The sequence below is a fragment of the Aphelocoma coerulescens genome, chromosome 7 (genome assembly GCF_041296385.1).
Source record: "Aphelocoma coerulescens isolate FSJ_1873_10779 chromosome 7, UR_Acoe_1.0, whole genome shotgun sequence".
In the NCBI taxonomy this organism is placed as follows: domain Eukaryota; kingdom Metazoa; phylum Chordata; class Aves; order Passeriformes; family Corvidae; genus Aphelocoma; species Aphelocoma coerulescens.
In genome coordinates this window covers 36,305,112-36,331,790 of record NC_091021.1, presented here as the reverse complement: position 1 = coordinate 36,331,790, position 26,679 = coordinate 36,305,112, and the positions used below count along the sequence as shown (strand labels likewise).

At 43.1% G+C, this 26,679-nt stretch overlaps 1 protein-coding gene across 1 annotated transcript in view; it reads left to right on the top strand.

Annotated features, from left to right (window-relative positions):
* The window catches only part of GTDC1 (glycosyltransferase like domain containing 1), a 198,123-nt gene extending 172,863 nt beyond the window's left edge, over positions 1-25,260 (top strand). The window contains exon 12 of the mRNA XM_069021295.1: positions 25,147-25,260. Coding sequence (XP_068877396.1) covers positions 25,147-25,188 — 42 coding nt within the window. The 3' untranslated portion in view covers positions 25,189-25,260. The remainder of the gene's footprint in view (positions 1-25,146) is intronic.
* Positions 25,261-26,679: the final 1,419 nt, after the last annotated feature.

Genomic DNA, 26,679 nt, shown 5'->3' with positions numbered 1-26,679 from the left:
AGGGCAGCTCCTCTCCCTGAAAGGGGTGAAAGGCACAGGCTGGTCCCCCTCCCCACACATGCCTTTGTCACTTCTGACACCATCAGGAAGCTGAAATGTCATTTTTCAGTGTGAAAAGAGGGCATGTGGTACTTCTTGTTAAAATTACCCCATGAAGCAATCAAAAACAACCCAGGGAGACCCAATGGAAAGTGTTTGAGTATTCTTCTAGCACTGCAGGGTTGTAATTTTGCAGTTATCATCTCCCTGTATGCGAGTTCCTCCTCCTTTCTGCTCAGCCAAAGCCCAGCTTGGCTTTAGGCTCTGGACGTGGTTGGGTGGACGTGGTCTTCCCAAGAGCGTAGGTCTGGTGGTCATCCTTGGAACAGCCACGGAACAGGACTGCCTTGCACTCCTTCCAGAGTGTATCATAGATATTTACCAGTGCCATCACACCTTGCACCAGCAGATTGGAATATTTTTTGGCTTTACTGCTGGGGAAACTGAGGCATGGTGCAGTTATAGCAAATTGCTTCAAGTATCACAGTGAGTCATTCTCCAAACCAATAAAAGGGGAAGAGGAGATGCTGTAACGCTGCACTCAGGCTTGTGGTGAGCAGACTCGAAACATCAAAGCTGTGTGGTTTGCACTCAAAGGCTCCTGCTGTCCTCAGGGCACACCCTCATCAGCCCCACTGCCAGAGGAGGTCTCGCCCAGCTCCTTGGTGAGGTGGAGTTCTGCCCTGCTGAACTTACTGGCAGTGGTACTGCAACCATGCCTAGCTCTGTCTGGTGAGCAAGGCTTCATCTTGGTGGAAAATTTTTCCCTTCTTCTGAACCCTTGAAAATAATGTTTTATAATAGAAACTCTGTGAGGAGTTTAATTGCAGGGTAATAAATAGCAATGCTGTGTTATCTCCTGATATTTCTTTACATTCTTAGTGAAGATGCACAGCTGCTCTGGAGCAAGGATCCCTGGAAGCGTTCAGGGCTGGGTTGGACAGGGTTTGGAGCAGCCTGGTTTGGTGGAAGTTGTCCCTGCCCATGGCAGGGGATTGGAACTGGATGAGCTTAAAGGTCCCTTCCAGCCTGAACCATTCTGATTCCATGTCCTTACCACATCATGGACCTGCAGGTTGGCCTTATGTCAGGGCCACCCTGTCCTATTTGAGGACCTCAGTCAAGAAAGAAAGTGATGTAGGAGTGCCAGGTAGCCAGAGGTGATATTTCCCCCAGGGAGTGTCCCCTTCAGCCCTGCAGACTGAAACAACCTGCGGAGTTTTGCCTCTCAGTTTCAGCAGAGGAAACAAGACTGTCGCTCCACGCTGCTTCATCTCAACCCCTCACTTCAAAAGGTCAGAGGGACAAATTGGGACCTCGGTCCCATTGTTCCTACACACATGAGTAAGCAGTGAATGCAGACACCTAATCTTGTGAGTAGAGCCAGAGCATTGAACCTTGACTTGCTTTCATATTTATTGATGTTTCACCTGCATTGACACAGCAGTGCCAAGGCTTTAATGCCAGTTTCAGTGCAGTCAGGGCTGGGTTTTCCCGACTCTGTGCCAGCCTCACCAGGCAGCAACCTGACCAGACAGCTCCTCCTGCATCAGTAACAGGCCAGGCACCTAATCCTACAATCCTTTTGTCTCAGCATTTGAGGTGACAGGAAACACAGGTTTGTTCCACACGAGAATTGTCTTTTCCCATATAATAGAAAGGAAAATGCTGAAGCAACTAGGGAATTCTGTAGCAAACCGTTTCCAGCATTCCTAGCCCCACTCTGGTGCTGCAGGCACGGCAAGGAGCCGTGGCACCGACCAGCTTCCATCCCTGTTTGCAGCACTGAGACCTCTGCCTCAGCTCAAAGCTGTTCTGAATTAGGTGGTTAGATTTTTCTAATTGCGTTTTTAAAGACCGAGCCAGCAGTTCATTAGAAATCATGGAGCAAATTCTGCTTCTCTATTACACCAATATAAATCTTGAATGAATTTATATCAGGATAACTGGGAGGGTAGAATGTACCTCCCATCTTGTTCCTCAGATTATTAAAAGTTAAAGGGCCTTGAAAATTAAATTCACCTTTCCCTGTTCAAGCTGTTTACTCTGTTTTTTATTCCAGAAAGGACAGTTGAAAATAATTAACCAGCCTCCTTTCTGCTCATAGGCACTTTCAAGTTGGGTTCTCATGTACTAGCCCAAGACTAGCTTGTGTGGAAAAGACCAGAGGGCATTTTCTTTCAAACAAATTGTTTTCATGGGAATAATTTCCCAGAGAATTATATTAAAACCTTTCAACGAATCCTTGATTTTTGAAAAAAAAAAAAAAAAAAAAATTATATATCCTTGATTTGGGGAACTTGGCATTGTATTTGCAGATAGAAATGAGCACCTTAATGAAAGTCCTTGAGGATTTTACCGTTTAACAGGCTAACCTTATTTAACCAAAATACTTCTTAGCGAGGCTTCCTCTTGCTGGAAAATTTTGCCTCAGAGTTACCAACCCTTGCAAATAAGGTTTTATAATAGAAACACTGATAGAACTTTAATTACAGGGCAATAAATAGCATCGCTGCCTAATCTTCTGATATTTCTTTAGATTCTGAGGGAAGATTCGCAGCTGTTGCTGGAAACTGATAATCAGGGGCTGTAGGGGTTGGAAGTTGTTCCCCCCACCCCGCGGAAGCAGCAGCGGCAGCAGCGAGCGCGGAGCGGGAGGAGGCTGCGGGACGCGGCCGCGGGACCCGGGAAGCGGCTGCGGGGAAAGAGGGGAGGGACAGGGGGGGAATCGGGACCTTGGCATCGGATATCCCACCCGCGGAAAAGGTTTTCCCATCCCGGTGAATGGCCGAGAGGATGGAGGTGCGGGCAGACCAGGTTAAACGAGGCCAGTGGCAGCTGTATTAGTAAAAATCGTAAATAATGAAAATCATGACAATAATAAGGATGCGAGGGGGCCGTGAGCCGGGGGCAGTCGCTGTCGGGGCAGCCCCGCGGTGCACTCCGCGCATCCTGGCGTATCCCGGCGCATCCCGGCGCGGCGCTGCGGGCGGAGCGGAGCTTCCCCGGGAAGCGGGGGACGGACACGGCGCCCGCCGCTTATTATCATCGATACTATCGATAATAAAAATATTCTCTTGAAAATCAGATTCTTCCGTAGCACTGCTATACACAGACAGCAAAGAGAAAGGCTCCCCCCCTCCGCCGTGGCTTTTCCGCGGGTGCGGAGCGGCCGCCCGTGGTGCGCAGCCTTCCCGCGGCCCTGCGCGCCTCCGGCCGCCCGGCCCCGTTTCTCCTGCGGTTCCTCCAGTGAAAACACAGCACCAAAAAAACACCAAACGAACAAAAAATACCCTCAAACCCCCGAAAGAAATCCCGGGCAAGGAGCGCGGCGCTGGGGAGGGATGGGAGGGATGCGTGCGAGGGGCTTAACCCTTGGAGCTTTGAAGGCAAAACAAGGAAATACGTTGGAAAGGCATGTCTGTAAACAATGATAATTAGCCTTTTCAAAAATCATAACACTGATTAAAATCTCGGATTCATTATTTATTCATCACAGAACCTCTTTGCAGACCTGGGAATAGTGATTAAAACCTAAGTGCTTCTCAATTTTGCACAGCTCGAGAGGAGCCTAAAAAGGGGTTAAAATGGAAAGGAAAGAGGAAACCAAGCAAAGAGAATTCTTCTTTTAAGAACCAATACTTTCTTCTTCCCTTCCTGGCAGGAATACTCTTATTCCCCCAAATTTTGGTATTATGAAAATGTTTCTCATACTAAGTACAAGTGTTAGACTGAATCCAGTTGGTACTAAAATTGCAAACACACTTTCACTCCTAGAAAAGCCAACAGAAAGGAACTTCTTTTAACTCCATAATAGCAGGTTACGGAGTAAATGAACAACTGATGGTCAACTGGCCAATTATGGTATAAATATCCGTTGTTTACAGCGAGGTGTTAAATGAGCCTTTTGAGCACAAAGGATCAGACTGTCTAAGCTACAATTTGTGCTTCATCCCATTATGTCTCCCCGAAAAAGGCCCGTGCCGTTGTAGGTAATGTGCGCACAGAACATATTTCTCTCTGTTGATTTTAGTTTGCTTTAATTCAATACACACTCTTGTTTACTTTTTAAAATTTAAATAAATGTCAGCATTGTATAATTTCTATGTTAACAAAGCAGTGAGCAAAATCCCTTGTATGTTTATAAAATATTATTGTTTAATTCACATAGTTTAGGAATTCCAAATGTTGAGAATAGGAAGGAGGCCAAATACCATCTGTTTATAACTATGATGCATCATCATATGTGTACTTTAAAAAAGAAGAAGAAAAAAAAAGCTTGGTCAATCATGCCACTGTTCTATCTGTTAGGAATATGGTGAGGATTTAAAATCTCTCTGTGCCATCCACAGGAAATTTCTGCGTGGTTTAATTCCGAGCAGGGATGTTACAGGAGTTGCTCACGTCTCTGTTCCTGTCAGAAGAGCTGCAGGAAACACTCACGTGCCCCAACCACTGCAGGCACGAATTCAATCACTTTCTCCCAGCCTCAATATTCCCCACTTGCAAAGACCGAGAAGCAAAACCTGAGAGATTTATTTAAACTCCTTTATAGGTTTTGGGGGGAAAGAGGGGAGGTGTGGGTGCATTTGGGGCTGCATTTCCAAGCGCTTCATACATTCGTGTGCCCGTGTTTTTAAGGACAGAAGGAAAGCATGAGGATTTTGTAGCCTGTCTTGCAAAACACAGGCTATAGACTATCATTCAGCTGATTCTGCAAATAGCTTTTAAAAAAAAAAAAAAAAAAACCCTCTGTCAAATGTTAGTAGTTTTAGGTCCAAGTTAAAATAGGTCCTCGTTAAAAATAATACATTCCATACTACGGAGTGGTACGTAACGTGCATTTTAAAGAGAAGGTAGTCTGCAGGCTTAAAAACAAAGAGAGTGTCTCCAAGTTAAGTAGATAAGAAGATTTTTTTTCCCAAACCCGAGTTAATTAGCTGGTACGTCAAGCCTCATAGATGTCTTCCTACCTTTCAAGGGCTGAAGAATCCCCAGTAAATGTACTTAAACTTCCTAGCGAGGGCCAGTGAGATGAATGCAGAGATTAGGGCGAGTATTACCGTGCCTTCTCAGTGCATCCCAGCTGCAGTTCATCCTACTATTGATAATGATGCTTGGAGTTACTGAGGTGGTTTCTGAAACTCACATATGGGGTCCTTTCCCCAAGGATGGGGAATAATAGCGGCACTCAGGTGGTACAGGGAGGGTAAGCACAGATTTGCAGTTGTCTCTGCCTGGTGCGTGGTGACTTTTCAGTTGTGCTGATTTAATAAAGGGAGAGGTGCATTCAGGACAAGGGCTGTAATTCTCTGGTACAGTGTTTGATTTGTATGAACAAACAGGAGGGAAAAAGAAAGCACAGGTGAAAGGAAAAAATGTCTAGGCTTGCTGGAAGCCAGCCCTGGCAGAATGTTGGTGCAGTATGAAACGTTTTGTGGCCAAACTCTCAGCAATTTCTGTAATACCACAATTTAGCATACTATACACTGCACTGAAATGCCTGGGACTTTGTTTTTGAACTTCTTCCTTTCTACTGTTACACTTAACTTGCAGCATCTTGAATTACTTAGCTACACCCCGATAGAAAGTTACCGTTTCTTTAGCTCTACACCCTGCACTGGGCTCTTAGTGCTAAAACCTGTCCATCAGAGTGGGAAAGCCCTTTCCAGCCCTTTCCTGTATATTTCCCAGTCTTTAACATAACCTTCTGAGACAGTTTATTATCTTGAAAGACTTTAATATTTTTAATTAGGAAAAGGAAACGCCTTACACACCTCTGTTAAGTAATCTTTTTGGAGCTGGTTCCATCAACACAGATAATTTGCTACAGTGCCATGAGCTTAATCTGCTCACACTGACATTACAGGAGTGAGAAACAGGACAAAAGGCACCTTCTGTCACTGCAGTTTGCAAAAATATTCATAAATGTAAAATGTATACAATCCCAGCTTGAAAAAAAACTGGTGCCAGCTCCACACAGCCAGGCATGCATTCCTGCGTATTACTTCCTATTTTCCATGGCTATGTGATCCTGGGTCTCCCAAGCTCAGGTAGCAATCAAGACGGAAGATTGTTCAATTTTGATGTGCATACCTGTCCACGAGGAGTTCTGTGGACCCCTCATGCTCGTTTATCACTTTGTTTTTACACACTGAAGTAGTTTCATGAGATACACGGATAGAGGCGGTTCCAAAGGTTCCTAAATACCGCGTTCACTGCATGCTTGGTTTTGTGCTGTTCCTGGGCACTCAGAGTTGGTGCAGGGAGAAGGGCATTTGGAATCACTCTCCAGCACAGGTGTAAGTCCTTTATAAAGAGCTGTGGTTGAGGTTGGATATCCAGGACACCCAGGTGGGAAGCCATTGGTCCCTGGGTCTCCCCGCTGTGTCTGAGGGCACCTGTGCTGTGTCGGGACTGCAAACAAAACATACATGAAGGCCTCAGTAATTCACAAGGAGAATGTGTTCTCTGGTCATCACACTAACTTCTCACACCCTTTTGGGGTCTGAACACCTTGTGCTCCCCCTTAGCAGAGGTAACTGAGGGCATTGATCGTCTCACAAGCTCCTGGGCATTAACATTTAACCATCCTATAATTTGGTTTTTAAGTGAAAACCAAAGATTAATAAACTTAATCTAGCGTTCACACAGATTTGAGGACAGCTGACCTCTGCCCTCTAGAGACCCAGGCTCGTTTAAGAATCTGCATCTGAGAGAGCCCCTGCAGTTGTCGTGGCACAGCCAGTCCTGTCCCCCATGGGCTGCAGAGTGTCACCTCACTGTCTGCAGCAGGAGCAGTGGTGACAAGGAATTTGCTGCTTTTATTTATGTCTCCCTCCTCTAGAAGGGTCAGTGTTAGCAAACACAGCTCCCTCCTGCAAGATAGCAGCTCTCCTGGAAGGAGGCACAGCAAAAGTAAAATCTTGGTTAAAAGCTAGTCAATATTTTAACTTGTTTGCATATAGGAGAGAAAGAAAAAAATCAGACCAAAAAAAAAAAAAAAAGTCAGGTCTTTGTTTTGGGGCACAGGTTTGCAGCTTTTGGCATTACCTTATAAAATTCCCAAATCAGGAAAGCCTTTCATGTTGGAGGCTTCAGCCAACAGAAGTGCTGCCTCAAACTGCAAAGCCTAATCTGTGGATTTCTGTGGATTTCTTTTCACATTCCACGTCCTGCAATTCTTGGGGAAAAAAAAACTTGGATAGGAGTAGTTTGTCAATGCTATTAATAGATATGTTTAATGCAGAAGTGTGCAATGTGATGAGCAGCCTTGGCAGGAACCATATCCAGCCTGATTGTATTGTAATACTGTTTGATGCAGCAGTGTGTTTGATCAGTTACAAGTGATGAGTATCATATCATATCACATCAAACAATTTAATACAGACTCATTGTATGGAATTATGGCTGCTGTCAATCAGCATGTGGCCTATTCCTTACAGATCTGTCTTTGGGAGCTGGAATACGGTGGTAGCTTCATATGCATTAATAAATAAAGTGCTGCTGAAATTCCATGCAGACCTGTTGAGATTTTTGCTTCTCTTTCATGGCCTCTTTATTTTTTATTTCATTTTCATGATCTTTTGTCACTCTTTTCTTTTTGAATGCTGCATGGAGGTGAATTCAACTGGTCAACAGGACCACGCAGGGTGGGGCTGGTGTGCTTTGAAGAATGCTTGGAAAACATCTAGGGAAAAAAAAAAAAAAAATATATATATATATGAGAGTTGTGAATTTTGTTTTTCTGTGAACAGCAGCCTGAGTATAAATCCACTGAACTTGTTTTCAGCTGAAGCTTCACAGAGTCTCTTTTCTTGGCTTCCTCAGGGGGAGGAGAGGCTATCTATTAAAAATGCATATGTTTTGTCTTACTGCTTGGCACACCTCACTTGATAACCCCCTACTTTGGTTTGGGGATGGCACTCTTTGAACTTAAAGTCTCTTCCTTAGGACTGATATATTCAAGGTGCTGGAGGGGAAGCCTATGTCAGATGAAAGATATGTATGTAAATAACAGTATAGAGGTGGGGTTTAAGGCATCACCCATTTTACTATCAGTTTCAGACATATGCTGCTCTGCTGCTGGCTTGCCTTGCTCCCACTTCCTAACACGGAGGATGGTTTTTAATGAAGTCATACTCTGCTGCCTACAAATACGGGGTCATGCTACACTTGTACAGGAGTGGTGATTTCAGTAATGTTGCTTATTGTGGTCAAAGAGGGCAGAAGATTGCTTTTTTGCATCGTGTGGCTCTGGGGTTTTGGAGCCTGCACAGACAAATTGATTGCATTGCAGTAGGGCCACACTTTCAGAGAATGGAGGTGTCACGCTAGAAAGCCAAATTTCAGCAGCTGATTAATCAATGTAATGACTGTAAGTTTTTCCACCTTTTGCTACTGTCTCAGCCTGCAGATCTAAATGCGATTGGTGCTTGAAAGGGAAACCTCAGATGAAATTTATGTAGATGCTAAAGGAAGTGCATTTTGACTTAATAAATGGCACATTTCCTTCAGCATCAAAAATTATCCTCAGGAGTAAAACAAGGCCTGGTGAGAGACAGGGACAGGAATAAGGATAGCTGCATTTAAGAGATATTTCTAATTGGCTTTGGGGTGGTGACTGAGTTTGAGCTCACCTTGGGTTTGCAGGGTGCAGCCTGGCTTTCCCTGGCACAGATTTCCCAGAAAAACTGCACGGAGGGATCACAGCAAAGGACGGGGAGCAGTCAGGGCTGGGGAGTGGTCAGGAGGAAGCCTAGCATTATGTAACTGCAACAACCTGAACTCAGAGGCATCCATATAAAGAAAATAAAGGAAGACCCAGCTTGCTCCTGTAATATCATCCACCTGATAATTCCTGAGCACTGCTCAGCCAGGTATTTCCTCTGCCTCGTAATCCAAGCACGGCAGACAAAACCCCATATGCTCTGTTTTCCAATGTAGGAATGGGTTGTCCTGTTACACAAATCATTCCAGAATCTTATTATTTTTATGGATTATAAACCAGCCACAATTATACCCTGCTCTTGCAGTTGAAGCTGATTAAGTCAGAGCCAAAGATCTCCATGGTGTCTGACAGTCTGGGTCTTACGGTGCAAGGTAATGCAAAGATAGCAAGGTTAAAATAATATTTATAAGTGTCTTTATAGCAAAACTGTTTTACTTCAAACCTGGCTTGTTATGTGGCTACTAATGACACCCCAGGATCACACAGCACCTGAAGTGGAGTGTGTCCTACCCTGGTTTATCTCATGTCTGGCATTAATTGGCAATGGCTCCGTCTGAGACCGTGATCCAGTCAAATCCTGTAGGCCACGCAGGTCTGGGTGGTATTTAGATCAGAAAACTCATCCAAGCAAGAGGAGCATTGGTTTGCCACTAATCCACAGGAGAGCAGTACCTCCACAAGGTTATTCATAGATTATAAGGCCAAGAAAGGACTATTTGGATCATCTGGTGTCACGTGTATAACACAAGCCATATGACTTCCCTCAATTAATTCCTGTTTGAACCAGAAAACCTCATCCTCTACCAGTCTAAAAATTGCCAGCCATGCAGAAGCCACCACAACCTTTGATATTATTAGATACAGCATTTTAGGAGAGATTTTCTCTCAAACAAGGGGCCAAAAGTGGCATTTATCTCCTCTGATTATTAGATCCTTGTTGCTAGGGCAAGAATGTGAGTCCCAGCACTGAGACCGAGGTTCCCAAATACCAATACCTTTCACCTGGATCTTCCTTGGGGTCTTATCTACTTCTGGAATTTTGCCATTCTTCTGTGGTTTCTATTGCAAAGGGCAGTTCTTTGGAAGTCACCACAGTGACCAGTATCAATAGACCAGTGGCAGAGCAATGGTCTATTGATAAATAATGGTCCCTGCACTCATTTGGTGGAATCCACCCAAAATCACCAGGAATGGCATTGCTAACGTGATAGCCATACCTATAGTTCAGAGGATTTGGTTTGATGTGCATTTTAAGGGTTTTAAAAAAATAAAATAAAGTAAAATAAAATAAAATATAACAAAACAAAACAAAATAAAATGAAATGAAATAAAATAAAATAAAATAATTGCCACTAGTGTAGGTTGTGAAACCATTGCTGCTCACTGGGATGAAAGGCACCATATGTGAAACACGTTGCTGATTTCTTATCTCCAGAAGGAATGTTATCAAAGAGTAGAGGGACAGAATGATTTGTTTCTGCTGTAGGATCTGCATTGCATGGGTTTAGAGAATGAGGGTGAGTCCCATTCCCTCACTATACACAACCTAAATGAGCACTGCTGAACTAAAATGTCAGAATTTAGTAATAAGGAGAAAAGTTTTTTTAAAAAGTCCCATACAATATTAACTTTTGCAGGCATTCACCCTCAGTTGTACCACACATATGTCTCCCTCCACCATTGCACAGCCAATGGAGAAATATTATTTCTCAAACAGGGAAATATGTTAAGATGTCCACATCTTCCCCATGACAGTAACAATGAAAAGCTTCACAAACCAGCAAAATTCAGGCCCTCCTTTCCCTTCTTGGAGGGTGGAGGGAGTAAAATTCTTAGTGACCATTGTGGGGACAGTGAGTTGTGGGACAAGAGGACCCTTCCTCCCATGGGCTCCAGAGCACCCAGCACCCAAATGACCCCACCCTGTGCAAAGTGAGGGACCCCCATCTGTGGTCCCCAGGGACACAGCCTTCCCCTGCTTGCAGGATGCTCAGGACAGCTTGCTTTGAGCAAATGCTGCCTTATCCTCAGTGGGGGTGTCCAACAGGAGATCTCCAAGCATCTCGCCAAGAGGATGATGTGGCAGGCCTTTCCCAACATAAATGGTTCCGTGTGATTCTCCATCTTCCCTTTCCTCCCCTCCCGCCTCCGGTGCAGGACCCCCAACGAGTTAAAAGTGTAGGAGCTGCTCGGAAAGAGGTCAGCTAATAAATGATGTCTAAATCCCAGTCCCAGATTTTCTGTTTCCAACATGCTGCGCAACTAACACTGTGACACTTTGGCAAGATGATGGAGAAAAATCCCGTGCCAGCTGACTGATGAGCACCCATCTTTTTTAATTAATTGGGTTGAAAAATGTCTCGTGTCAGTTTGAATGTAGGGGCTCTTTCAGCTGCGTTTTTCTGGATACATATATATATATATATATCTATATCTAACTGCAGATTTGAGAGCCCAGCGTGAGGCCTCATAAATGATAAAAATATGTATATATTAGAATTATACACACACACACACACGCACATATTGGATAAATTGATACTTAAACATATATGTGTGTATATAATGTTCTGTTCTCTGTTCTGAGAGGTATTTATAAATAGATTTTATGTATACCCATCTCTATTATTCACAGCTCTATGTGCATGTGTATTGCAAAATCTGTTTGGCTTTTTTTTTCCTGATATGCTTTTTAGTTTTTAGCAGAGTAATATATCTGATTTCTCTTTAAATTAAATGAATTTATTTGTCTGCCTTCTCTTAATGGAATCAGTTTTGATATACTCTTTGTTCATGCTGTTACAGGCTTCAGTCTAAGGGCTCTTTGTATTAACTTTTTTAAGTTACATTACAAAGAGGTTTTAAGATTTCCCAACAGGCTTTTATTTAACCAGGGCTTTTGATCTCAAACCTGCTGGGGCCTAGTGAAATCCTTACCAATTCTCCAGTAACTCCTCACTATTGGAATTTGAAAAGACCCACCTGAAGGATTTAACTCGCTGTATGGCTTCAGCCATCCTTTAGATGCTTCTATTCATGCAGACAGCGAGGGGGTCGAGGGCACCCTTTGTGATCCTCCAAGTAGCCTAAGGTGCCCTTTGCATAAGTTGTACTCCTGAGGAAATAAAAATCAGGAGGACACAAACCTATATACCTTATTTCCTGCTATCTTTACTTAAAGGAGGAGCACAGGGGGTCTGCTTAACATCCTTTGCTACCTAAATACCTTTTGGACATGGGAACTCAATAAAGGAACTTTCATTGCATCCATTACCCTACTGCGGTGCATAGCAAATTAGATTTAAAAGGGTACTTTTTCCCTTACAGCTATTTCTATCATTTTCTTTAAAATTTCAATTTAGTGTCTAGTGACAGAATATTCTGTAATGTACATTAGAACTATATAACACCAATTATGCTAACTGTGAACATTATTTCAAAAGAATTAGTTATATTAAGTTATAGATAAACCATTGGGAAAAAAAGGTCAGGTTAGGGAAAAAAAAAAAAAGAGCTATGTGATAATGTTTTAAAGGAGCAACATGAAGTGAATGCTCTTTTCATTTTTTAATCCTTTCATTTTGCATAACCCACACAGAAATTTCACTACTGGCTTGGTTATTTAGGCAGGGGGGTGGCATGTCACTGTGTTAGTTTACAGCTACAAATTGTGGTGTAAAACCTACAGCTGGGTCTTGTGGTTGTGGAGAAACATCATTTCCTCCATTTGGGGGGAAATGGAATTGCAGAAATCCATGAAAAGTCTTTTGGCAGACACTGATGACCAGTACATAGGAAAAAAAAATGAAAGAAAAAAAAATGGAAAAAATGCTGGCAGACCAAGCTTGAAAGAATATAATAACTAAGCACATTCTTGTCACAGTTTTGGTTGTCTGTTTTCTTTCTCATGACTATACCACACATGATATGTCTGTTACCTGCATTTTGTGTTAGCTTTCTCAGATTGATTTATTTTCTATTTCAGCCCTATGTTAAAGTAAAACCACTCCAGAGAGTGCAAGAGAATCTAAATGTACCTTCTGTTTTCATGACTCTTATTTTCATTTGTCTATTTCCTATTGGTTTGTGGGTTGGAGGAGTTTTGAGTTTCAAATCATTATATATTTGTGCTCCTTCTTGGTGTGCATTTGATTTGGATGTGCATTGCATTGGAGATGTTTTTGTGTAGATGAATAAAATAAAAATTCTCTATTTTAATCCTTACTTTTTCCCGCCTCAGAACTGGTTCAAGACTTTTTCTGGAACTGTGTGTGGTTTGGTTATTTCAATTTGTAGGGATTCCTGGCAAATCATTTGTGTTTGTTTGACGTCCTGTGGGATCAAACTGCCATGAATTTTGAATGATCTAAAAACTGTGTAGTTTACTTCGGCTAAAACCGCCTTCCACTTGAAAACATAAATCAGCACAGTTGAAATCTAGTCAAGGTCTTTTTTTTTTCTTTTTAACACTTGGGATTTGCCTCCGCTCCAGAAGAGCTGGAGCATCACCGTGCTGCTGCCTTGCATCCAGAAGAAGAGCTGGATGACATTGCCACGAGTCAAGTGCCAAATTGCTGAGCCAAGGACAGTCCTGACTGCCCATCCCAAGTGAGGAGTCCTTGGGCAGGCCCTGAAATGTTCCCTGCCTAGGATTGCACCTTCTGCAGGCTCACTCAGGGTGCGTTTTCCTGTTTTGGGGCCTTCTCACACTGGTCTAGAGTTCAGTGACTTCACAAAACCCATCAGACTCCAAGTCAATCATAGAATCACCAAATCATTTAGGTTGGAAAAGACCTCCAAGATCACCAAGTCCAACCTTTAGACTTTTGTTCAGGACTCTTTTAACTTTCAGCCACAGCTCCAAGTGGAGTTACAGTAGGAGCTTTCACTTTTTCTCCAGCAGTGAAGTGAAATTGGAAGCAGATGTGAACGCTGGCATTGTCTCTGGGGGACAGATGATGTTATTTCACCAGCTTGACATCTGTTGAGACTTGATTAAACCCAAAGCGTGCTGGGCTGGTGTGTTCTCTAGATCCTCTGAAAAGGGATTTGTCCCACCAAGTGTATTTGGGGATTCAAGCTTTCCTACAAACCTGGAAGCCTCTGAGCTGTGGCTTCAAATTGGACTTCTTTATGTTCAGAAGATGAAAATGACAATGGAAAGGGAATTATATCTTTATGGCATGGATGTGAGGCTTTAATATGAGTCCATCTTTATAAAATAATGGGAAAGAAAGGTGAATTGAGAGGGGAGGAAGGAGCTCTTGATTGGCAAGGCCTGATGATTCTTTTGAATGCGTGTCCGTGTGCACGCACAGGAAAATGCCCTGATCCAAACCTTTATTCTTAAAAACTTCCTGAGAACTTTGCTGGGCGATGTCATCCTTGCCCAGCCCAAAAAGGGGACGACTGTGTTCCTCAGGCACATCTTTTCCTCCACGCTGTACCCATCACTCTGTGTTTGGAGGGGTATAGAAAACCCTAATTTCCATGTGGATGGTGAGGGATGCCTTTGTGGAGGGAGCAGCACCGGATGCTACCCGGATGCCTGAATAGCCCTCAAGAAACCAAAGCATCCCAAGTTTTATTCTACCAGCTCCCCCTGTGACCTTTGGTAAGCAACTTAACCTGTTGTCCTCAGGCTCCCCAGTAAAATGGGAGACCTTAATACTTATCTGGTGGGATAACAGTGCTTAATACTTACCTAATTGGATGACAATACTTACCTACATACCTCACAGGGGTGTTGTGAGGATTAATTAGCTAATGTTTGTAAAGTGCTTTGGAGATGGAAAGCGGTATATAGTAGTGCTAAGCACTATTACTCCATGTCAGCACCGAGACCTTAAAATGGCTAAGGCTGCAATAAGAGTTTTTATATGTTTTAAAATAAGCCAATTCTGCAAGGCATCCGGATGCTGGGATTATTTTTAGGCAGAGATTTCTAAGAAAGTTGGGAAACAGAAGGGTATAATTATATGACCTGAAACCTTTTGTTGTTTCTTTTAGTTGACCAGCTAAACAATCCTAGGTGTCGTTTGATGAATTGTAAAAACTGCATGTTGCTGTTTAAGACATATCAGTGTTTGCTCTTGCTGATCAAACAATATTCCTTGAAATAAATATCTTTGCTACAATTTGGACAAACAAATATATTAAATAAGCCAGAGGAAGTATTTATTCCTGTGCTCTTTCTTTCTGTATTTCTTTCTGTAAGCAGCTTTTTTTATCAGTGTAATTCTGCTCTTGTTCCCATTAGGGTAACTGAAAGGTAACACCGCTGCAGTAGATGGAATTACACCAGATACAAAAGCATTATGTGAGAGCAAAATTATATTTATATGTGGTCTGAAATTCAACCTGACACTTGGTGTTAAAGAAGAATCAAACCAACCATTCCTAGAAATATATATAAATGCAACTTTAACAGAAATTGTCAAGCTCTTTGTTGAATCCTGCTTGTTTCATGGCAACTCCTAAACAGATTTTGCAAAAGGAAGGTCTGGTACAGCATAGACCATATTTTCCCTTTTGCGGGAGGAAACTTTGCAGAATTTTTGCCTTTAAATATTTTATTTGGTTCCTAATGTGGGCTCTTGGTCCAAGAAAGCAACTTTATAGTTATCAAAGCACCCATTTGTATATTTTTTTGCTAGAGCATTTCTTCAGATCTTTTCCTCTCCAGTGTTAAAGAGAATTCCCACAAATTCCTAAAATCTGTTAAAATACAGAGCAGAGTGCTTGAATTGGTATGTTGTATGTTGGCTGTTCCTGGTAAAGAGCCTGTGCATTTTCATCCTGGGTATGCAGAAGAAATTCGATCTCCTGCTGGGCTAAGCACTGGGATTTGGTTGGCTCAAGGACCAATTCTGACATTTCTGTATCGGGCAAACCTACGACTGGGTAACACTTGAAATAAAACCTACCCCAAAGCCTTTTATGTGGATATCAGGTTAGCTGAAAATGTAATAGAGACCATCCACCATAATCAAGGGTGAGTCAAGGAAAATGGCATCAAAGAGCTCAGAGCAGCCAAGAGGAAAACTCAACCCAACCCCAAGCACATTGTTGGTGTCCCAGCTGCCAGAATGACCGAGGAGACTTTGGGGAAAACAGGCCAGGAAGTCAGGTGTGCTGGTGGGAAGGACATCTCCCAGATTAACTGGTGTTTGGCCCTTCAGCTGCCATGAGAGAGAGCCCAGCACAGCCCCACAGGTGCTGAATCCAGCTTTGGACCACAGCAGGAGGGTGAAGGGTGACTGACGCTGCCACCGTCGAGCTCGTCAAGCTGAAGCTTATAAGATATGCATGTGAATATAATAGCTATGGAGCGCTCTGCTCTTGGTGTTCCTGAGGAGGAGCTGAGGGGATGAGGGGACTTAGTGTTTGGGGAGAATTATCTGTATCTAGGCAGCAGAATTTGCAGACTTGGAAGCCAGGAAATTTGGTTGAAGCTCAGGACTTTGCTAACCCCTCGGTGCCTGTCGTTAGCATTTCCCAGAACAGGAACTCTTGCCAAAATTGAAAGAATCGCCATAGACGGTGCCTGGAGCTAAGAAGGTGAAATGCAGTCAGGGAGGGAAAAGGTGGGGAAAGAGAGGGTTGCAATGGGACATCAAACAATGGAAAAAAAAGTAAAAATCTGAATTTCCATCTCTTCTCTCAATGACCTTGGGCAAATCATATAAGCACAGTGTAAAGTGGGATAAAAAGCCCATTTCTGCTGCACTTTAGGAATGATTGGAGAGATAGTGCATTGTCCAGGTGGAGACAGACACAGATATGCAGAGCAGCTCCTAGTGGAGCTACACACTGCAGCATGTGATGGGAAAGCACTTCCATTACCTCTTTTTGCCTCAGGAGACCGAAAGAAGATGTAGCAGTGGATAGTTTTGTACACCTGGATTTAATCTTCTCCCTCCTGCCTTACCCAAATCAACTCCATCTGATGGTGTAGTGCATATTTCCAGCATATTCACCAGTCTGGCAGCACTCCTTTAAAAAAGAGATGTTCTGGGAGGAAAGCACAGCCCAAAGTCCACCTTCCTGAGCAGACTGTGCTTGTGGCACCAGCAATGAGTGACATGTAAATCAGCCAGTAACACCTGAAATTGCTTCAGTGAAGTCTACCAGAACTTGTATGCCAAGATTTCGTTCCTACTCTAATAAGTATTTAATAAATAGCAATTTCTATTATTAAAAAAAAAAAAAAAGAGTGGTCATACAAATAAGACAGTGCTACCAAACAGGAGAGGTTCAAGTACCTGGTCACTGAGGCTGCCTCTGGCAGTCAAAGAATCACAGAATCATAAAATCATAGAATGCTTTGGGTTGGAAGGGACCTCAGAGATCATCTGGTTTCAACACCCACAGGCACATCTGGTCTGCGATTCATGCTATATTAAAAAAGCTCAGTGGTCCCTTCCTCACCTTTGGCCAAGCATTTACACTCTTCCCTGGGAGCAGCACCGATGTTTCATGGTGCATGGCCACGCTGGGGAGCCAAACTGGCCAAACTCCAAGCCAAACCTGGGAAATGAATCTCCAAATGGTCCCTGGAGGTATCAGCCCCAGCCTAGAGAAAGGATGTAGGGTGCGGGATGAGGAATTTTGGGAAAGGCAGAGGCATAGCAGCCTCAGAGGGGTCTGGATAAGACACCAAGAACACACCTGAACAAAATGCCTTACTGATTTTAGTCATTGCTGGTGCTGTAGGTGGCCAGATCCAAAAGATTAAAAAAGAGGACAAGAAAGAGCTGTCTTAAATTAAGCATTTATTCAGAGATGGCCTAAATTAAGCAAAGGACACCCTGTGCAGGATGCTGAAGTCTGTGGCAGGCCAGAACCCTCTTGTTTCTGCCTCAGCCTCATCTTCATCACTGCAATGAAAAGTATTTGTGCTCTGCTCAGCGTGTGCGGATTTCTGCAGCCCTCAATGGGATTGTAGGGAGAATCAAAGTGAAGTGTCCTCTTTGGGTCCTCAAGAAATAGAGCTTTCTGCTGGTTAACCATTACTTTGCATTTTCCCTTCCTTACAAAACGACTGAGGTTAAACATTAAGCGCCTGCAGTGAAGGACACCTGTATTTGCTGGTCCCATTATGCAGCTCTACTGAAAAGGCTTTACAGCTGTCTAAATTAGCATAATTAAATCCACATCAATTAAAAAACCTCCATCATCTCTTTCCCCTTCAGATGCAGATAGTCGCATTTGTCTAAGGTGCTAAGTGACAAAGGAACTTTTTAACAGTGGAAGCCCGAGCTGAAAGGAAGAGTAATACGGGTTGTATATTGGCCCGAGGTTCACCTTAGCGCCAGTGGAAGTGATTAGTGGGTGCTGCTCTGCCTAAAGAGGTAGAGCTGCCTTTTGCATGACAATGATGCCAGGACCCAGAGCCAGGCATTAGAGATGTGCATTTTACAACAGGCTTTGGCTTCTATTGCTCCTTTATACCCCATTAATGGGGGAAAACAAAGCCTGGCACGATTTGGCCAATTTCCCCCACCCTACTTTCTTCCCTTTTTTGTTTTTTTGGGGCCTTTTTTTTTTTTTTTTTTTTGGGTTGTTTTGTTTTAGTGTTTTGTGTTGTTGTGTGTGGGGAAGCCCCAGTGACCCCAGGATAGCAGCAAGGCTGCGCTGTGTGATGCGAGCGAAGAGAATTCCTCCAGATGAAAACTGACATGGGGTTCAGGGGTTAATTTCTGGAACAGGCGCATTTGCATACAAATGAAAAATGATGGAATTTCTGTTCTCCTAAATTTTCAATGTCATCAGCATCAAACAGCAGTCAGTGCTCCCTTGCTGTTTGAAGAATATTCATTACTTCAGAAGAAGGGGCACCTTGTTTGGTATTAATCTCCTCTTCAGGTCAATGACTTAATTTGCTAAACTCCATCTGAAGTGCCACTCACTTTTTGATTTCTCTGCTATTCTTTGTTATTTTTCATAACATGTTCTTAATACTTTCTTATTTGTAAGGGGATATACGTCCCCAGCAAGCAGGAGGAAGGACTGCCTTTATTTATTTATTTTCACCCAGAGAACTCAGCACCAGTCTGTATCATTTGTAGCACGTTTTGGTGTCGGCTCGCCTTAAAATTCATGGGGGTTTTAGCAGAAAGAAAATAACTTGTGGACTCAAATAGGAAAACAAAACATTTTTCCTTTAAAACTGGCATTTAAATGGACATCTGGTGCCTTGTGCAACAAGGTTATGGGGTGTCATGCCTCTAACAAAAGGTAACAAGTGGCAAAGTAATTAATCCCTCAAAGAAAATAATAATATTCTTTTAGTTCCTGCTTCTGGAAATTCTCATCTGAAATGGCAGTGGCTGAGGACGTACTCGAGGAAACTTTGGTGCTAGCTCTTATTTCCCCATTGTCCCCTCCGTGTCTGCCAGGGGCCTGAGGAAGGATCCCACTTCCCCCCGTTTTTGCCCTTCATGGTTATAATTCTCCTCCCTGAATAGGATTATTCAGGGGATCTTTAGATCTTCAGAGCTTGGAGGTGTCTCTGGGAAATTGGCCCAGGGCCCTGGGGTGGCCATTCCCACCCTGTGGCCCGGGTGCTCCTGGCTGAGAGTCCCAGGGGTGGGTCCCTGTGGGATGGGAGCCATCCCACTCATGTGGAAGGGCTGTAAAAAACCTCAAAGCTGGGACTTGCACTATAACCTTTTGTTTTTATATGTCCAGGCCTTTTTGAACTTTCCAGTCAGACTCATTCTTGATTCTCTAAATAATGGGGTTTTTTATTTGTTTGTTTTTTAATTATTAATCAGATCTGATTTTTTTGGCATGAGCGCTTATGGAAATGAAGCAATTGCACTGTCTGTTCTTCTGTCTGTCGCCCCTACTAACTTTTGAACCTCTTTGCCAATATCTCTCCCGTTTGTTAACAGTTTACAGAGCTCAAAGGTGTGAAGTGCTTTCCAGTTTTATTTTTTTCCTTCCATATCTAAGTCTGAAGTGGCAACATTTACTGTTGGAAATAGTACGGACAGCTAAGATTTTCTCTGTTTTGGGGTTGTTTTTTTTTTTTTTTGGTGACTTGCAAAGGGGAAAAGAGGTGATCTGAGGATTAATTCCCTGTGTGTCTCTATGAAGGCTGTTAGCAATTAACCAACTCGCTCCGGATGCCTCCAAGTCCAGCTGGGTGAGGTTCAAGATCCTTGGCAAAAAAAAAAAAAAAATCAAACAAGAAACTATGTGCACACAAACAACTTGCATGCAATTGCCTCTTGCTGCCTTCTCTTCATGTAACCTTTCTTTAAACTGAGAATTTTTGAGGTTTTTCCATATTTATAGTATGTGCCACTCAGCAGGGCTGTAGTCCTGACCAGGACCTTGAGCACTTGAAAAATAAAAATAAACAGGGAGTGATGGGGGGGGAGTTATATTCCTACCTGGAGCATTAAGTTAAGAGTGTCTAAGGGCCTTGATCCTCAACCCCAGCCAAGCTGGATTTAGCATAGGTCATATTAAGGTGGGGCAAAGGGGGCTTTGTGTCATTTTTAGATCCCCTTATCCCAGGCTGTGGAGCCCTGGTGTGATGGGAGGGCACCCGTGCTGGGAGGTTGGGAAGGCAGAAGGGCTGGTGCGGTTGGCCCCGCGCCATCCGGAGATCCTCTCCACCAAGGGCAATTCGGGGGTGATGGGATAAGCCAGCTTTGCAAAGGCAGCTGCTTTGGGAGCCTGGATCTGCCTTGTTATCCAGAGAGAATGTCCTCAGCACAGAAAACTTTCTCTGTGGGAAGGCTTGGATGTGGGAATGGATCCTACGCTGACATGTCTGTGATGAGCGGGGAGATGCTCCCCTCCGGTGCAGTTTGTTGCTGTCGGAAGAACCAAATCAAGGAATTGTCAGAAAAAGCCGAGACAATCAGTAAAAATCGGCATAATCCAAAATTCAGGGCCAAAGAATTACAACTGCCCATGTCTTGTGCTGTGAAATCCTTCTGCCAGGGGGGCTGGATTCCTCCTGATTCTCTTACGTGACAAAATACAGGCAGAAAAGCGACTCTCAGGAATGCTTTTGTAGTGGAAGGCTCAGGATTCTATCTGAGGAGCTGATTCTTAGTCACATCTGTCTGTCTTGTTGTATGAATATTGATAATGAAGTCAGAAAGAGAGACTTGTCATCGTAAGTGCATCAGACTCTGGCACTTGCCTGCTCAGAAGGAGGCGGCTCTGCTGCTTCGCTGCTGTCGGTGATGTCGGTTTGTTGAAATAATATGTCTCTGCCAGCTGAGAATCTGGCCTTAAAATGAGAAAAGTTGAGATTCCCATTGTTGAATTAGTTTGGCCACATTAAAAATACGTTGCTGTAGAAATGTGTATATGAATATGCTAATGTTTATTTTGCTAAATGTGCTTGCCAGGATGTGCCATGTGGCTGAGTTAGTGTTACTTTAAGAATCCTAATTTTTTGCCTTTTCAGACTTTGGATCTTTTAAACTTGTAAACACAGCATTTTGTTGGCAAAAGTTTCTATGATTTTATGCATACAGCTGACTTTTATCTTCACTTTTTACATCACCTTAATACTGAAAGAGAGAAAGCACTCATCTGTTTATGATAAGTTTATCAGAAATACTCCAAAGTTTTCCATGACTAAGATATTATATTGTTACAGTGGCTTGCTACAGGGTAATTTCTAGACAACAAACAGAATATTTCAAAGCCCAGATGTCCTGTTTAGACAAGGGGTTTTATATTGATTAGGATCTGCTTTCACCTAACATCGTGTAGTAAATATCACAAAGACATAATTAGAAAATTCGGTACAATATTTAGTCCTAGTCCCTGTGTGCCAGAATTGTTTGACTACTGAGAAACTGGAGCTTGTTTGCATCCCAGTGTGTTGTGAAACGCAAACTTCAAAGAAAATATTATATCTCCCAACTCCAGCTCGTGAGAGTCTTGGAAGTATAATACAGAAAGGCTTAACAATCCCTGCTGAGGAAAGGGCAATTTGACACTGAAACTACTGTTAAAGCACCGTTGACACACTGGTGGGTAAAAAGTGCTTATTAGAGGAGTCTAGTTGCAGTCTCAGGAGCCAGGCAGAGAAAACGCACCCGAATCATTGTGAAAATTGGCAAGTTGCACCAAATAGATGTGTTTTGTGTATGCGTCTGTGCTATTTTTTTTTTCCCCTCCTTAACTACACGTATCTCCATGTTTGCTTCGTAGGCTTTCCATAAGATTGGGGCCCTCGCGGTATTCAAATAAAATATTTAGATTTGCAAAACTTCTGGAAGCCAGATTTTAAGGGAAAAAAGAAGTTTTTTGTCAGATTGTCAATGTCTGAATTTCATCACAATCTGTTCAGCTGTTTGTTGCAGGCAGGCGTAAAACATAGTGGGTAAGTGTGTGTTTGTACTTCTTATACATATTGAAAGAGGGCTGCCTAATCCCCTTGATGAGGAAAGCTCTGTAAATTATATACATCTGCAGGCACTGTGCATGGGTAGTACAGAAGCAAAGAGGCAGATCAGCAATTTGAGGGAGCAAATAAGAATTTTCTCGCAAAGTCGGCGATTGGGAACCTTCGAGCAGCCCAGCCTCCTGGTGATGTCATTTACTTGTGGGTTTGTTTGGGGTTTTTTTGAATGACCCAAATGTTTTGCCTTAAAAACTTTGCCTAGGAGGCCCCTCTACGCACTCAGGATTCCTGGCAAGAGAAAAAAATATTTGCTGATGACAGCTCTGAATATATTCTCTTTAATTGTCACTTATGTCTCTGTCCCATCCTCTGCACTGTGCTAAAAATAGCAATTCGGGTTGATGGTTTCAACACCATCTAATGTATGTATATTATTGCATACAAAACCTACATAAAAATGTCAGGAATGAGACCTAAGCCAGGAATAAAATTGAAAATCACAAACATGAGAGAAGACCCAAATAATGAGGGTGTTGCAGGGGAATGTTATACTGATGTCTCTGTGTAAATACATGCAGGCAGAGCAGTAAAGATCCTACCACCTTCCATGCATAGAGGATTCCTAGAATAATATTTGCCCATTTTTTTTTGTAAATATGTAGGTAGTGTTTATATTTATCCTCAGCCTTCCCCTGCTTCTTTAATAGCATGATTTGCTAATCATGCTACAACACTTGTAAGGTAAGTGCAGAACATATTTTCCTGTCCATTTTGCAGAGGATAAATTTGTCCAAATTGCACAGCAAGTGTCTGGCAGAAGTGAGACTAGACACCAGGGATAAAATCTCTTTGATTTCACTGAGGCAAGGATTTTATTCCAGGAGTTTTGTCTCCACTTCTCCACTCTGTCTCCTATGCCCTGTGTATTCTGGGCTTTTGTTGTTACTTGATCCAAGTCTTGGCTCATAGGGTTAAAGGAAAGTCTGACAAAGAGGCAGCAATGGTAGCGTTAACGTGACACTGTACTTACAGTTTTGTCAGCATTTCCATTATAAACTTCTGTTTGCAGCAATTATAAATCAACCATGAAAAAAAAAAAAAAAAGAAAAGAAAAGAAAAGAAATCACTGTGAAGTAAAACACTTGGCATACCAGAGTCCAGGAGGGAATTTTGAGCTTTTGGAAATAATGGCTTCTGATTACCATGGACAGGCATGACATGATGTGCAAATATGCACTCCACATTGCACTGGAAAAAAATCAGAACAAGTGTCACCACTTTGTCATGGCCAAGAGTGTGAGGAAAGAGGGTCTTCCTGACTTTTGGAAATTCGAGAAATAATTTCTTATTCCCAGAAACATCCTATTTATGCCCTTAACTACTTCTTAATTTTTCCTGTTTACTTTGTATCATCCCATGTCAGGGAAGACGATGGCTGGCTCTGGGGTTTGCAGTGGATCGGTCAGCTGGTGTTGATCAGCACAGCTCAACCCAAGTCCAGTGAAGTGAGCTTGACTTACACCAGTGGAGAGTCTGGCTCCGTATCACCTTTCCGCAGGAGGCTGCGGCCTTTGCTACCCATTTGGAGCACTAGTTAGTATTTGTTTAACTTTGGAAGTCCGTTCTGCCATACTGATTGAATTCCAGTGTCAGGATAGGCATAAGTTGACTTTAAAGTGTTTTTGCTGAGGACATGGTTACTTTTAAGTTGTATTGTGCTTATATTTATTGCATTGTATTCCAGGCTTTCTTCTGCTGCACAGCAGAGCGATGGAGCAGGTGGTGCTCAGCCGGTTTACAAGCGTCAGGCTGGTCCAAGAGGCTGCAACTATCACCTACCCTGCACCCAAACCGTGATTTTGCAGAATGGAGCTGAGTCACTGCCCATTCTGGGTCAGAGCTCTGGGCTGTCCCCGGGACAAGCTCCCTCCTGCATCATCATCACTCATGAGTCACGCGAAAGATGAGCTGTTGGCTCATCGGAGCAGCATTCCCCAGCAGCCGAGCTGGAACTCGAGTCCTTATTTCTGAATTCAGCTTGCAAATAATTACAGCGCCGTAGTAGCTTTGGCTTTCGGTGGTGCTGCTAATAACTGAGTGCTAAATGTGGAGCAGCTCTGCAGGAGTGTCCCAGAGTCAGGTTACGGGGAGCAGGCGTCAAAACAAAGGTGCGGCAAACTCGAGGTAACTCATTGAATTGTGCGCCGGGGTTGGGTGTAGGGAGGAGAAGCAGCAAAACTCCTTGCTGGGGTTTTTTTAGATGTGACATTTCAGTGATGTACCAACAGAGGAAATTTTGCTTGCAGAATCCTGTGAGCAAAACACTTCTGAGAATGTATGTATACAATTGTTTAAAAAAACACAGGGTTACTGACACAGATGCCAATTTGGTAGGGCATATGGAACATTTACACTTGCCTTTTTCATTCTTTCTTGCTACAGCTGGTACTGATTTAGTATGTGAAATTTTACTAGCAGGAGTGCTAATCAAGACAGAGATTTCTGTGAGGATTTAGTCATTTATGTGGAGGAAAACTATGGGTATCATTAAAAAGTACAAGATCATCTATGAGAGGAACATTATCATTAGCAACCTAATTTTTAAAGCAAACAGAGGGAAAAAACCTACTGTATGTCTTCAACAGCAGCAGCAGCAGAAAATGATGTTCTTGTAATATTTAGTCATGTCACCTCTCTCTCAGTTTGGGCAAAGAAAATTTGAAATTCACTTGCAAAAAAAGGCAATAGATACTCCAAGTGTTTTTTCAACCAGTGTGATAGCCTGTTCTGCTACATCAAATGGATATGGCTGGGAATGGGATTAAATCCAAAAGCCACATCCAAATCCTGGATCTGTATTTGAATACGAGGCCTCCATTCAAACCTAACTCTGTGATGGGGCTGCCTTTCACCATCTTGGCATTTGAGAAGGGGCCAACAGTATCCCACATCTAAAATCCAGAGTTTGTAAAAGTTCCATTCTTTTTTTCAGGAATCACAATCTGAGCCTGGAATGGAGACATTCAGATATTAAATACCAATTCTGGCCAATTTCTGATGGGACAAGAAATACTATATTCCACCAAGAAGGCAACGAGAGTATATTACTTATCCAAAGAGGTGATTTTTGCATTACACATGGTGTAAAAAATTATGCCTGGGTTTAACTGCCGTTTCCTGCCAAGATTATTTCAGCTCAAACAGCAACAGAATAACTGCTGTATGTTAAATATGTTGTACAGGTGGCCCAGTGATACAGGAGACCTGAGCAATAAAAGCCGACATCTGCGGCCGGAGGTGCCTGCGCGCGGTGGAGCCGTGTGCTGGTCCCCGTGGAGGGCGGCCAGCTGCCCATGCTCACAGCTCTGCCCTCATGGAGAGATGTGTGAGGAGCTCTGGAGTGCACCCCCTGCCCTTTCCCTGCTGCTTTCCCAACTAGTTTGGGGACTGTGAGGAAAGACAATGTGAGGAGGACGCTGGGGTGATGCCCCCCGGGTGATGGTGCTCTGAAATGTCTCAAGGTTTGCCAGTCAATATGCAAAGTAAATAAATACCTGCCTGCAACTTCACAGGAATTCATCTCAGCTTCTCAGGGATTGGCTTCATGTCGAGCCTTCTGAATATCTTTGCAAGCTGCTCCACTTCGCTGTGACAGGCACTCTTTCCTGAGGCAAGATATCACTGAGGAGGGTTTGGAGAACGAAACCTAGGCCCCTTCATTTGTTTCAGGAACGTTAGTGTCATTCCAAGTGCCTCTCTTGTTGGGAAATGCAGTAAATTTTAGGCAGATTCCCAGATATCACTGGATTCAGTAGCTTTCTGCAGTGCAGATGTGAGGGGTCTCCTTTGACCCCTACAGGTAATGGCTCTCTTGTGGTAACTTGACAAATGCTACAAGGTTATCTCATGTATTTTGGGGTCTACCAGGGCTTAAACTTTCAAGGAGCCCTGCTAAGTTGGAATTAAATCCCTTTTTTTCACTTTCACAGCCCCAGATTTCATTTAGTTATGACTAAAAATTTCCTAAAGTTGCAATTTTCCAGTATCCCACCTAATTTTAATCACTAGCAGAAAAGCTGAAGACTTATTGTAGAGCTAGAAAGAACTACATGACTCCTGGACACAACAATGACAATTTTCACTTAAAAGGCTTTTTTCCCAAAATACATATACCACTAAACATGGTATCTCCAGGGGGCAGGGAAATGGCCATCAGGCTAATTAGCTCAAAGCAAGCGAAACCATAGGGGAAAAGGAAAAACGGCATTTATGTTGGCTTGAGCATTGCTGCTAGCACTAAATCTGCTTGGATGTCTGTGAAAGCCATGCAGAGGTGCTTCTGGCTTTGTGGACTGTGGGAGTGGGTCAGCTTCTTATCTGATGGCATCAGGGCACCCCTGATCTGATGCCAGCAGCAGTGGAGCTCCCTTCTCCAAAAACCTCAAGCGTTTGACTTGTGTTGTTACAGCTGTCCAAACTTCTTCCTAACACAGCAAGGTGAAAGAATCTAGTATTGGGTCAGAGC